Raw genomic sequence first — 15,167 nt, forward strand, 5'->3', positions numbered from 1 at the left:
TTCAATGTTCCTAAGTTAAATGTTCCTTTATCTAAATTTGAGGCACCGTCTCTAAGTGGCTCAATTAGACAAAGGTACAACTATCACGAACAAAATGGCGTGGTTATTATACTAGGACTCATTGTCTTACTCCTAATTACGAGACTAAATAAACATACGAAGACTCCTAGATTCTCACCAAGGGTACTTAAGAGAGTCTCAAGGCTCTGAGAATGACGCCTTCAACTCTCATTACTGTTATACCTTATTGTGCTTCATGAATGTATTTAGCGTTTATCATCATCATCATCATCATCATCATCATCATCATCATCTTCATCATCATCATCATCATCATCATCTTCATCATTATTATTATTATTAAGATGATCAATCGGGATCTCATTGATAGATATCGACTTGGAAGTGTTTTCTTGACTACATAATTTTCTAACTATTTAATTTAGTAATATAGCAATTACTGTATTGACCAAAGTGTAGCTAAACTTCACTTCGGGAGGGAAATAAAGCGTCACACGTCAACATGGTAAACATTAATGTTGGCTTTACTGAATGTAATTTTAAACATGATTTTTTGTGCATGTCTAAGGTACAAAAATATCCCTCGTGAAGCTATTTTTGTTGAGTGTACTTCCCGGGTAAATCTAACTATTTTGGCTTCTGTAATTAACTAGAAAACATGATATGCTCCGCTGGGCAACGATTTAATTAGATTTCCCGTAAAATTAGCTGCGAAAAAATTACCCCAGTAAAGGTTAGTCACTTGTTAACATTAGCCATAATTGAGGCGTTTCATCTCTGACACACACACACACACACACACACACACACACACACACACACACCTCTCTTAGCACCAGTCTTTTCACCATTTCCTGACGCCGGAGTCCGGATATGGCTTTCCAACGTGGTTTGCCAACAAATATAGTGAGGGCATGAGAAGTGAGTGAGAGAGAGAGAGAGAGTGAGGGAAAGAGAAGGTTGGTATGGTGAGACACTATAAGAGGTACGTCACCATATCCTCCTCCTCCTCCTCCTCCTATTAACCATTCCCCCCCCCTTTTCCACCGGACATTACACAATAACAACAAAGCACTGGGTTATTCTTACTACGCTGCCGACACTCTTTTAAATAATGTTCCCCGTCGGTGATAGAGACCAATGGAAAAGCTGCTGGCACGGCTAAATCCAGTTACGCTTCAGGGAGTTGGGTGCAGTTTAGTCACGGGAGGTCATGATAGAGTGGCTTTGATAACTTATCGTAACCAATCACAGAGAATTTTTTTTTAACTTGCTCTGTCAATGAGTGGGTGAGTGAGAGACAATGAGAGATAGAGAGAGAGAGAGAGAGAGAGAGAGAGAGAGAGAGAGAGAGAGAGAGACTGGCGTGTGCAGAGCTGTTTAGTTTAGTTAAATAAGCAAATAAAGTGAAAATTGACATATTTACTTTATTTTCTTTCTTTAGGGGAAGGAAAATGCACCTCTCTCTCTCTCTCTCTCTCTCTCTCTCTCTCTCTCTCTCTCTCTCTCTCTCTTATATTTCCAATCTATCACCTTTATATTTTCCCCTCCCCTACGTCTCCTCTTATACTCACTTACTCTTTTCTTCTACCCTCTCGAAACCTTTCTCCTTTACCCAATTACTTCCCTTCCACTCTTCTCTCTCAATTCCTTTATGTCCCCTTCCATTTTTGTCCTAATATTATTTAATCTTTTTAAGTCATTTATGGCTTTTACGATTCTGTCCCTCCTATTCTTGTGTCCAATTACTGTAAAATTTTCCTCATCTCTCTCTCATACTGTAGTAGCTCACCTCTATTTCACTCCTCTTTCCCACTTTCCTATTTCTCCTTCCCATTTTCCTATCCCTCTTCCCTTAACACCCTCTCCTCCTCACTCTCCTATCCTTCCCATTCCCACCCCTCTCCCCTCACAGCTACAGGTTGGTCACCTCAAGATCTCATTACCAACACGTCACCTGATTCCTTCCCTCACCGTCTCTCCTCCTCCTGTTCCTGTTCACATCTCTACTTCTATTCCTATTCTACCCCTCCACCTCTCCCTTCTTCACACCACCTGTTTCTCCCCCTTTCCATCTTTTTTTCCCTACCTCCTCTCTCTATCTCCCCTTCCATCTTCGTCCCCCCCTCCCCTCTCTTACCAGACCCCCATAATGGACCTTATCACCCCCCTCCCCCACCCCCACCACTGACACAATCCCCAATCATAAAGTTTTTTTCTCCGCTTTTCTCACTCACGTTCTCTTCCCACGCCTTCCATTCTCTCTTGTTTTCCCCCATTCCCTCTCACTTTCCCTTCTTGTCCACTTATCTCCCCCATTCCACATCCTACAGCCCTTTTCCTCATGCCTACTCTCCCTCTCCTTCGCTGCCCCTCTCTCTCACTCTCCTTTTGTTTATCTTTTCTCCTCCCCTCTCTCTCTCTCTCTCCTTTTCCTTTAGTATCCTCCTCCTTTCTCTCACAACACTGGGTCTTTCTTGGTCTCCTCTCACCCCACGTCCTCGGTCCACCTGGAAGTTTAGTCTCCCACCAAACTCCTTAAAATCCCCAATATAAAGGTAAATCCCAGGTGACATTCTCAAAAGTTGTTGTCTATAAAAAAAAGTATATATTTTTTTTTATAAACTTTCCCCTTAAAATGTGACAAAATCAGGAGGAGGCCACAAGTTAGGGAGGGTGGTACCAAGTTTGGGCCGAGGAGGGGGGCTCTCATAGTCCAAAACTTCAAGCTTACACGGAGGAAAGTTTTCTTAACAAGCTGTAAGTTTATTTACTATATGGAGATATACATTGGTCAAGTTCCAATTCTAAACCTTGAAAAAACTTGCATATTAAGACAAGTTCGTTTCGTAAGTTCCTCCATGTTATAATGTTAAGACAAGTTCGTTTCGTAAGTTCTATGATAAACTGAAAGAAAAATAATCATTTGCAGAGACAAAAATATACGAATATAATCAGCAGGAGACATCTCGCTTACAGCTGGGTCTAATATACACAAATACACCAATTTAAATTCAGGTGCACGAAGGGCCTAATTTCTTGCTGCCAAAATTGGTGTTGACCGCACAGTTAGCTACCCCCTCCACCCTCCCCAACACCACCCCCACACCCCCTACCACCACCATATGTGTGTGAGGAATTCAAAGAGAGGAGGTGGAAATGTAAAACGTAGAAAGACAATAATGAAAATAAATTGATAAATGCAAAAACAAATACGTAACAGAATATAAAAATTATTTCACAAAACTACAACAGGACTTGGGAGTTTGCTGCGAATAGAGAGGAACAAATTAAATTATATGAACCCGCAGTAAAGACCCTTTACTTAAGTATAAAATGAAAGTGGATGAAATGGAAGTGAGTAAATTAATTAATGAAGCAGCATTCGTATCCCATTAGCACCTGTTCCTTCACCTGCAGTCACTCAAATGAACACGGAAATGAGATAGAGAATAATATTATTTAAAGTTACATAGATTGATGATATTGAAACGACTACAGTAATCAACCCAAATTTAAACGCCACCATGATCATTACTCTTCACTTGATGACGGTAATTAATGATATGGATGTGTAATTTAGGTGAATAATTCTGAAATACCTGAAGAAAAAAAAACCCAGAACATGAAGGGGAATATGATGAATCAAACACGTTGACCCAGGATGACCTTCCCTCCTCATGATCAGGTGAGACACTGTTCAGATTTAATTAAGGTAATTACTCTATAGTCAGTTGACTTTAATGACACGAGATATGATGACGTTTATTCATTATTATTAATTATGGATAAATCGTTATTTCTCCGGGTGTGAAAGTACATATCCCATGCCAACTTTACAGACCGCATGTACACCTACCACACGTACATATACCACACCTACACGCCCTGGCCTCTCCACCCCCACCCCCCTCATAACTGTATCGAAACGACCAGATAACTCCAGGACAGCCGTTATCGATAAAATTACCATATGAACCAAATTTAACGCAGCAGCAAGTCTTAACCTTCGAAGTGACTCAGGGAATGGTTGACGGAGAACAACATAAATGAACCAGAACCCGAATAAAAGACACCAGCAAATGACCAAACACTCCCATAATGAACCTCGATATTCAATTTGGAATGAGACAACACGTACAAATTAGCGGGATTCACTCTTAGTATGGCGGCGCAAGATCCATCCACCAGGTGTCCATCTCTGAGTGGATGTGACGCAAATTTAATGTTACTTGAATTTTTTTTGGAGGGGAGGGGGGTGGTGTGGTGTGGTGGGGGGGTTGATCTTATGGCTTGAAATAAGAAGCATCATCAACAAAACAGTACAGTCAAGATGTATGCTAAGTGAATTTTTATTTGTCTTACCCATTCGACAGGTAAAGGTGGTAAGTGAGGAACCCCCCCCCGTTAGATATAAATACCATAACAACTTTTCTTCTCCTCTGTTACTACCTGACCGTGGAATGAGTAAACAAAGCTTAAGATAAATGAAGAATAACTATATGTACAATATGTCTGAGCAACAATCCTACAATTACAATATTACTGCATCATTGTTGAAGCTTTATATTACTTATACATATTTTAGATAAGAGTATAAAGTCTATTTCTATTTAAAGCAGCATCGACTCATCCTAATTCTGTTTTTCTTAAACGGATTAAGTATTTTTCCCTGGCTAGATGTATAACTTCTTTTTCCCAAACTCGATTTAGGGCAACCAATGACGAATTCTTGGTCTGCCATGTTTGTACTAGTCTCACAAGGAACTTCGAGTAATGAGAAAACTAAAAAGAAAATTCTTATAAAAAAAAAAGTCATTCGCACACGAGAAGTTTGGTCAAGAATGTGGTCTAAATGTCAGATGCGAGACCAACGTGACGACAACCCTGAACCAACACACAGGAGGGAATTCCAACGTGGCAAGAAGTTCAGCAACCTGTGACTGTGGCAGATTTTGTAGAGACCAAAATACAGTCTCAAAACTACTAATAATAGTAATAACTAAAGTGTAATCAGACCTGAGAGCCTTAGATGGCACCTGTGTATATCCCTCACACGTGTAGTTAATTAAGGTGTCGGCGAGGCAGCGTGCACCACTTAAGCCTGCAGTCACTCACCACCTACGCTAAGTTAACAGTGTTTGTCCTGGTGGTGTCTTGAATACAGTCCTCTTACACTAACACGTCCCCCAACACCAACACGTCCCCCCTACACTAACACGTCTCCCTACACTAAGACATCATCCTACGCCAACACGTCCCCCAACACCAACACGTCTCCCTACACTAAGACATCATCCTACGCCAACACGTCCCCCAACACCAACACGCCCCCTACACCAACACGTCCCCTACACCAACACGTCCCCTAACACCAACACGCCCCCGACACCAACACGTCCCTACACCAACGTCCCCCCTACACCAACACGTCCCCTAACACCAACACGTCCCCCTACACCAACACGTCCCCCTCAAAGAACTCGTATCCGGGTGAGGTGGCCTAGAGGACCTGAGATGTGCTCTGTCTCCTCCACATCTCCGGCCTCACCTCTTGTCAATCTGCCGTCGGATGCTGGATGTTACACACGATAGGACACGCCCAAAACAGCCCACTGACGCACAGAAGACGAATTCTGCTAAATCGGAGGAGATTTATCTGGTATTTCCACCCGCCAGTGATGGAAACTCTCATAGATATAAAGATGCAATATTCATTTTTGAGTATATAAGAACGTTTCATACATGCCGTGACACAAGGGAAAAATAAATAATCATAAAACATTACTCATTCTGTCCTTTTCTTCTTTAAAATTCTTATCCAATAAAAAACGAGTAATTTGGTCCACTGCAAAACAAAATCCACTTTATATAAAAAAATCTAGTTTACGTAATTCAGTGACGATACATCAAAGGTGTCGCCAATTGTGTTAATTAACAATGTAATATGTGTACAGTAGTTGTATTTTCACACCCATTATGCTTTATACACCTGTTTTCTGATTTGTTGAACATCGTGAGTTAATTTTTCAAAGATTCGTTAAATTCTGATATAAAATTTCATTATAGGATTAACACAAGAGGAACAAATAACACTGTGTCTTTTCTATTTATGATCCTGTAACAGTGAATCACACAATGCATGATGACGTGATGGCGTAATTCATTCTCTCTCAAAACAAATAAACAAACTTCCTGTGACAAAGTAATTGGCATAAATCTGATAACAAAAAATTCCCAATATGTAACATTTTCTGGAGCCAAAATGAACTTTCACGTTCCTATTAAAAAAAAAAAACAATCTATCCCCTTTATATTTCACCTCGTAAACAAAAGAAATTCAGAAATTTCATCCCAGCTTTACAAAAGGTCAAGGTCCCCTGGGTTTAACTGCAGTAAAATTTCATCTTCATATTCATATTCATAACATAAAAATATATCCCCCATTGTATTCCAACACGATGACTCTCCTAACAAAATCAAAATATAGAAACTTCATCCCCGATTTACCAGATAAAACTCCCCTAGGTGTAATTGCTTCGACAAAGAGGCTTTTCATTTCTCTATGACTTTTGTGCTGCTGTAAAGTGTCCTCCGCCAGCGAGAGATAGACACGGTGGCCGGAAGGTAATTAAACTCATTCTTGAAGGATCTGTTGAGTGTGAAACTACTTCTGGAGGATCCTAGGAGACAGTTTCAAGGGTGGACTTCAGGAGTAGGCTTTACAGGAGAGGGCTTTAAAAGTAGGCTTTATACCTGTAGTAGGACTTCAGAAATAGGCTTTACAGGGGAGGGCTTCAAAAACAGGCTTCAGGGAAAGGCTACAGTAGTAGATTCCAGAAGCTCACCACGTTAAATTAGATCCAAATCCCAGTTACTAAGTCATGCATACCACGAGCATCGTTAATTTCCTCCGCATGTAATTCAGGAAACAACCAGCAAGTGAAAGTGTGGGCAAGAAGTGACTAACACGGGAGTCATCAAACACCAGAAATACCGACTCAAATACTTCACACCTTGTGAAGATGTGGCTGAAAAAGACCTAAAATTTTGGGCTACGACTCTCCTGAGACTTCCTAATGTGTGAATCGAACCAAAAAAGCGTCCTTCAGGATATAATGAAGAGTCCTAAAAACTGATTACAAAGAATATGTAAGAACCAGATGGTAAAAAGGTATCCTGCAGGAACTGTTGCAGCGCATCCTGAATGAAATGTTTAAATAATCAGCAAGAATTGAGAAACAAGAACTTACGTGAACCAACATGTGACAAGTAACCTGCAGAAGTTGGTGTTGAGTGTCCTGTAAGAGCTGATGAAGAGTCCTGCAAAGAACAGGTGTGCAGCATCCTGCATGAACTAACAAACAAGGGTACTCACGTCAAGGAGGGCGTGGAGCTGCGTGTCTTCTAGGACGGAGAGAAGGAAGTCGCGGTCCTTGACAGGACACTCCTGCAGGCACTGGATGTCGTCCAGTGAGTCCAGCACCACGCTTACTGCTCCTGGGGGCAACATCGGGCCACTTATGACTCCTACCGTATACATGACAAGGAAAGTAATGCCAGTTTTTATCTTATATCACCAATCTGATTTATTTTCCCCATAGACAATATTTTCCATTCAGTACGGTTAATTATTACAGCGATCATTCTATATGAGTGTTAATCTAATGAAAATGTTATAGAAAATCATTATATTCAGACTTAATCACCATGACAAAGTTAATCAAAAACTGAAATTTATTCTTTATTCTCTTTCCTTAACACTGCTTGCAAGTCTACTTAATACACAAATCTACTGGAACGTCTTGCCACTCTGAGGTAGGATGATCAGAGGAAATTTGTCATAAGATATAAAGGATTAATTCCAACCGACTTGACTACTCGTGCATTTAAATCTATGGAGTTAGATTCCATTCTTTCCCTCAAGCAACTACTGAGACTTAATCAGATAGTTTCATCTTCCTTGAGACTAGAGCCTTGAAAGGATTCTCTCAGGAGTAAGAGTTGTCACATTACGCATCACTCATCTTTTGCTCAGTTACAACCAGGTATTCCAGTAACAATCCTTAGTGTCAGCCACCTTGCAATACAACTCTGGGAGGGAGGGAGGGTAACCTTATCACTCAGTTCGGCCTGGGTCATAAAAAGGAGTTTCTGCAACATTCCTCCACATACAACACACTGGCCATCCCGAATGAATTGTGTTATTAGCAACCGACCTGACTTAGAGGGAAGGTTGACTGTAAATAAGGGGAAAACTACACCTTATATTATCCTAAAGAGATACAGTCTTGACTCAGGATTACCTCACTGAAGTAGTACAGTAAAACCTCACAAGCCTCACAGAAATCCGCACAGCTTCACCTCCTGCTCAATCTCTCAGGTGTTTCTTGCAGGAGTCAGCTGTGCTAACACCTGCAGTCTTTAAATGTTAACTTCGTGAACTCACAGCATGTTTCCTGACGCCCGCCTCCAGTTGACCCCACAAGAAACATTTATTCTCACCCACTTTACGAACAGTTAGAAGAGAGGCCTTATGCCCGGCTAATGTTAATTATCAATTTCACCAACAATGACGAACAACCACTACAAGGTCGCATTATAACCACCCTTGGATAGCCTATAACATCAGGCTAAGCACCATTTTGGGTTAGTGAGAATTATCTGGCAATAACAAATAACAATCTCTTCCACCTTGGATAAGTGTCCTGTAGTTTAATACACTACACACAGAATATTATCTGGATCAATGTAAGATCAATGTTACCTGAGAGACATAATATATGAATACCCCGAGCATGGACCAACTGATCCTAATTTTGGTATACTGAAAGCTTTGTGGTCACTGGTAATTTGTTAAGCCAGAAGAACCTTAGACTTCACTCTCAACTTACAAAATTTGTATCCTCATAAAAAATTACTCAGCCATTGTTTATAGTGTATTAGGTACTTCAACAACAAAAGCTTTAAGGGGATATTCGAAATCAGTTTTAACACGAGTCAACTATTGCTACTACTGTGGAATATAACATGTAATATCGTGTTACAGGAGACTTCATAACTACAGTACAGTATATTGATTAAATGAAAGCAGAAGTATCCCCCGAGGTGCACCAGGATATGAAGCTCGTCCTCGGTGTTGGGGCTCGTGAGATTAACCACCCTCCTGGGAGTCATCACTCAGGCTACTGGAACACTTTTCCCAAGACAAAACTGTCATCATTATGAAAACCGAAAACAATCTCCCGAGGCACATCCCTTTACTACTTTCTCTCCGAAGAAAACTGAGCACATGTTTATTTCCGAAATCCCAGGTTGTGTGGGAGCAGAAAGGGAGAGTGATGTGCACTGCTTTGACTCGTGTACCTTGTTTTAAGTGACAACATTTACTCTAAGAAAACCATTTAAGGGACCTGTAAGGAGGAAGGTGAAAAGCATTGTTTAATTAGTGTCAACCGCATACTTGAGGGAAGTCTGCTGTATAACCATTTAGTCGGCTGTGTAAAACGAGTTGCTCAGTCCGGACACCAGGTTTCAAAATCAATCACAACTCTACCATCTTTAACACAACTCTCCCTGTCATCCCCGACTCCATGGCAAGATTATGATTTACATTTTCTGACAAGAAAGTCCCCTTAATTATAAACAATTATGATAAATTTAATTACAGCTTTGTCATGGGTTCTTTTTTTTATTATTTTCGTGTGATTTATCATAACAAATTTATTAGTTGAATCTGATTTAATTCTCAATTTAGGAATTTTACAAAACTATTATTTATGTTTACAATTCCGGCAAAGGTAATTTTCATTTGTCATTTTTACTGAACTTTGACATAACTTACCAAAATGTCTATCCGTCTCCTTGACCCAGTAAACTCTGACCTAACACCTCCTTCATTCACATTCGTTATTTTGTCCTCATATTTCAATATAAGTTCTCCAGAGATTCACCTTCTGTCTCTTTAATCTAAATGTCGACATAAATTTTCCAGGTGATCAATGGCGATGCATTAAGTTAGGTCAAAGTTCAGTCGGGTAAAAATGTATGATTCCCTGGAGGAGCTCGATCAACGGTAGTGGTGATGTAGGCAAGCGTGGTGATGGATGTGGTGATGATGAAGAATGACAGAGGGTAGTGGTGATAACGGGAGCAGCAAAGATAAGAGAAGTAGTGGTGGTGATGAAGACGGTAGTGGTGGTGATGAAGACGGTGGTGATGAAGACGGTAGTGGTGAATGACAAACGATGTTGGTGACAATGTTAACAATGATTAGAACAGTTGTTAAGGCAGGAAATCGTGATGAGGGAAGCGGTGATCCTGACAGTGATGGTAGAGGTGAAGGAAAGGGTTATGAGGACGCGGTGATGTATACAACATGTGGTCGCAGGAGGCACTCACCGGTGCTGCACACGTCGTCATCGGCGGGAAGCTCCGGATAGGGGTCGAGGGTGGGGTCGCTGTAGAAGCTGGTCCATCGAGGGGACGACACAGCCGCCAGCACCGCACCCTTCAGCTTCCGCCGGGCGTTCATCTTCCGCATCTCCTCCACCGTGGAATGCAGGTGGGACCGTGACGCGTACTTGTCGCGGTCCTGGAAGGGTCGAACACAAGTTAAATGTGAGCATGATGGAAGAGACACAGGACATATCAAGCATAAGGTGGATGGGAAAGATATACGGTCCTTATTATGATCTTAAGAGAGAGAGAGGAGAGATAAAGGGAGAAGAATGTACTCGTATGGTCAATGAGAGCCGTAGTGTGTGGAGGAGGGTGGAGAGAGTGAGTTCAGAATGACTGGGAGACATACAGGTCAAGTGTAAAGAGACTGAGATGGGTTGGATGGGAGATATACTCATGCACGACCCTAAGAGATAATAAGAAGGGGGAGGGGCAGTAGCTCGGAAGGTCCATCATAATCATCAAGGGGAGGAGAGGAGGTTTTCCCTGAAGGTGGAATAGATTAAGAAACAAATGAGGTAATTATAAGGGCAAAGAGACTAAGATTGCGTTTATCAGTGGGTGAGGGGGAGAGATACCAGCACAGTGCAGTACAAAGAGAGAAAAATAGTGAAAAATAAAGAAAAATAGAGATAAAAATAAAGGAGAAAGAGAGAGAGAGAATGCCATGGATGTTCGGGTGGATGAGAGATTCAATTAAGATCCCAATGGAAGGGGAGAGACAAACATGTATAAAAAAGTCGAGGAACAGAGAGAGATGGAGTTTAAGTCCCGTAGGAGGGTGACAACTGAGAAGTTCACGGAGACGGAGAGAAACAATGAGAAAATGAGAGGGGGCCAGTGTGTGAGTGATAAACTATGAGAGAGAGAAAGGGGATAAAGGGGGAGAAGAGGTAGGTAAAGAACTCGATCATGGGGTTAGAACAGGAGATAACAGGTAAGGTGGAAGATGCATCTATAACGAAATAAATACCTAAGAAACTTTGATGATCTTTTATGGATGAGAGACTTGTATAAGATCCTATGAGAGAGAGGGTGAGTTTAAGGAAATGAGAGAGACACGATAAGGGTTAAGAGGAAGGAAGAGGGAGAGGAGACTGGGTGTAAATCAATGGGTCTGTGTAAGTAGACTACACATCAGTGACCACATTTCACACCAAGCTTCGCCTTTCATATCATGGCGAATATATAAAACATCAATATATAAATAAATAAAATAAATAAATAAATAAGTAAATAAATAAATATGTATATCATTTTGAGAAGCTAGTTTATGTTTAAGAAAACGTTTTAATATAATACTGAAATTATGTTTAAATGAAAGTGTATCCACGATAATACATTTCATCCAATAATGTGATCTAATAGTGGAGTAATGAACGTATATACTGCACAAGACAGACGTTTCTGTTATGGAATGATAAGAACTGACACGTGACATTCTAAATCTTTATAACATCATCCACTTACAAACGTGTGGATGCTTCTGCCTTACTAAAATTTACACACATACTAAGCGTTTCCCATAGTAAGCAAAACACTCATGGAAGGCAAAATAAAAAAAAATAAAAAATTCGAAAACACCTGGCGCCATAGCCCTTGGTGGCCAGGGACCGGTGGACCTGACAGCGACCTACCAGCGTGGTGACGGCAGGTCAAGACAGAGGCCATCAAAAATCGATCAGTACTCAGGTTTCCCGATAATTTACTCTGGTATTCCTTCGTCGTCGAGCCGATTTCCATGTATTGGCTACACACACAACCCATAACGTAGCGCGGAAGAAGCGTCCATTACGTGCTGCAGCTCTTCGCGTATTGGCTACCCATAGAGGGTTCATTCCGTACTGCTGACGGAGGGACTAGTCATGCAGTGGAGCCATTCATAAGCTGTCTATGCCCAGAGGAGTCATTAGGAGCTACAACCATTCAGCTTTGTGTAACGGTAATACTATACAACAGGGAAGGTAATAACTAAGTGAATCGCATAATGGGTATTACCTTCACCTGACCTTACATGATATAATCTAACTTGAACCCTTAGCTCACCTGTTATAATCATTACGCTAATTGCACGAATGTAATGTTTAGCCATCATGTGAGATGACTGAAGCCGTAGAGTGATGGTTAAGACACAAACATGTTCAGAACGAGAGAAGAAGATCAGGGATGACAAAGGTGTTCCTCAACCGGTGTACTTGGGATACGGCCAATCATTACAGTTGGGGAAGTAGAGGGAAAAGGCGCTAAGGCAAGAGTAAGTGAAACGGGAGAGACGCACAGAGAATAGAGGTATGGGAATTGAGGAGAGAGGAAGAGAAGAAGGGAAAGAAAGAGAGGAGATTGGAAAGAAAAAGAAGAGGAAAAAAAAGAACATGGGAAGGAAGGGGAGGAGTATTATAAAGGAGAATAACATGGAAATGGAGAAAGAGAATGAAAGAGGAGAAGAAGAGAGAAATTAGAGAGAGAGATATAAAGTAAATGCAAAGCTAAAATTACATTGGGGAAAGACACAGAGGAGAAGGGTACAAAAAACAAAGGAAAAGATGAATGAAGTAAAAGAGACAGAGGCAGATGAATATTTAGCTATCGAAGTAAAAAAAATAATGAAAACAGGGACTACTCGTATCGCTGACACTGCACAGGAATGTAATAAGACTTTTGCTTGATCACCTCAGTTCACAATGAGCCTCCATGAGACATTATACCAGATATTACCAAAAGTGTTCGAGGGATTTGAGGCCACAACTGTACACGTTTACCAACTTCCAGAAAAATTAAATCAGTTCAGAGGAGAAGGAATTACACAAACATAAAATAAGAAACAAACGATAAACAATATTCTAACTACAAGGAGAAGAGGCATAGGCAAAAATATAATACATAAATTAAAAAGAATAAAGAGGATGAAAGGAAACCAAAATAACAAATAAAAAAAAAGAGTTAAACCTGAAACGAAGAAGGAAACAGGGAAGGAAAGATAAACAAAGAAAGAAATGTATACGAAAGAGAATGCAGAAATCTGGAGACACATACAGAGGCGAAAGGGGAGGCAGAAGACACATACAAAGGAGAGAAACAACAGTAGTGATAAAGAAAGAAGGAGAGAAGGAAGGAAGAGAAGGAAGGAGAGCTCAACGAAGGAGGGGGGTGGAGGAGGACAACATCCCACTGAGTGATGGATCAGCAGTGAGGAGGATTGGCGGATAACAGCGGGAGCCGAATGGACCCTTGATATTTATCTCTTCTGCTGTGTCCTGTCTCCCTCCTCCTCCTCCTGCCACAGTCCTCATCCTACAACACACACACACACACACACACACACACACACACACAAACACTTACAAACACTGTCATCCCGAGCGGGTAGTCAATAGCGCCTGGAGTGCCTCTCAACCTCACAATGACACTTGCATTGGCTGCGATTGACGAACATCCGCTCACCTTCTGCCTGCACTGACGCTGTTTTGAGGATTAAGCCAGAAATCATACACGGATTGTGTGCCTCGATCATCATTTTGCATTTAACCAACTCTCTAGACGTATTTCCTGACACATACGTTCTCTTGCCTCGGTTCTCTAATGGTATTCGTGGTTTATATTAAGACTTTGGACAGCGATATTGTGACAGCCTAAACATTTACAAGAATAAATTGAAAGTGGAAAGGTGTAGACGAAAGGATAATATAAAGTAGGATTTCAAAGAAGACTACTCGCAAAATAATGGGAGATAAGGGAAGAAAGGTGAGAGAGAGAGAGAGAGAGAGAGAGAGAGAGAGAGAGAGAGAGAGAGAGAGAGAGAGAGAGAGAGAGAGAGGACTAGCAGTAGGGTAGCCTGGCACTTCAATTGTTTACCCCCACGGACCAGTATCGCACAATCTTAATTACATTTACGTACATCAAACAAGAGTGCCAACACATTTGCATTATTTTCATCAGGATACAAGCGTGCAACTGTGCCGACAAGACTTTATATAAATGCTCGGGATAACGTCATAATATATGAGAGAGTGAATTAAACGTGCAAGGTGTTCACAGTCTTGGTTTGTTATTAAAACTTTATTATATACCATTTACCACCAAAACAGGTAAATTAATGCTGTGTGTGTGTGTGTGTGTGTGTGTATGTGTGTGTGTGTGTGTGTGTGTGTGTGTGTGTGTGTGTGTGTTTTGCAGGTACAGTAATCTGATCGGCCGGTTAACGTTATTCGATAGCACCAGCTCCATGTGTCATCGTGTTCGCGAAATCGAAATCAGTGACAACTCTTTAACGGAATTATCACCGTCAGTATAGGAAGGACCCTCTCTCTCCACCCAGCATTAGGAGACTGTTTGGCTCTGATAAGTTTCTGGGGACAGGGAGCGTGATGATTGACAGGAAATTGACGGGAAATGTATATCTCGACACGTTGGAAAATTATGTTGTCCGACACCAGAAAGAACTGCATCCAGTCTATATTTTTTTTAACAAGATGGTGCGCCTTCATGCGTGTTTTGTTTGATGTTAATGCGCGACTTCCCCCGGGATAGAGTGAACGCATTAGGCCTCCACGCGGAAGACTCTCGATGTGACGCCCAAGTATCAAGTTGTTAATCTCAATATTTCCTAAATCATCTCTCTACACGTTTAATGAAGACGAGGCACTGAACAATCTTTAAGAAACACGGTAGATTTCAACATTAATGAC

The 15,167-nt window shown here is 41.1% G+C and overlaps 1 protein-coding gene across 1 annotated transcript in view; it reads right to left on the bottom strand.

Moving 5' to 3' along the window:
* Positions 1-4,165: 4,165 nt before the first annotated feature.
* The window catches only part of LOC121855393 (peripheral plasma membrane protein CASK-like), a 63,896-nt gene continuing 52,894 nt past the window's right edge, over positions 4,166-15,167 (bottom strand). Inside the window, exons 9-11 of the mRNA XM_042350286.1 lie at positions 10,423-10,615; positions 7,400-7,521; positions 4,166-4,222 (exon numbers count right to left, since the gene is read on the bottom strand). Coding sequence (XP_042206220.1) covers positions 4,166-4,222; positions 7,400-7,521; positions 10,423-10,615 — 372 coding nt within the window. The remainder of the gene's footprint in view (positions 4,223-7,399; positions 7,522-10,422; positions 10,616-15,167) is intronic.

Source organism: Homarus americanus, unplaced genomic scaffold (assembly GCF_018991925.1).
Source record: "Homarus americanus isolate GMGI-L3 unplaced genomic scaffold, GMGI_Hamer_2.0 scaffold41444, whole genome shotgun sequence".
NCBI lineage: Eukaryota > Metazoa > Arthropoda > Malacostraca > Decapoda > Nephropidae > Homarus > Homarus americanus.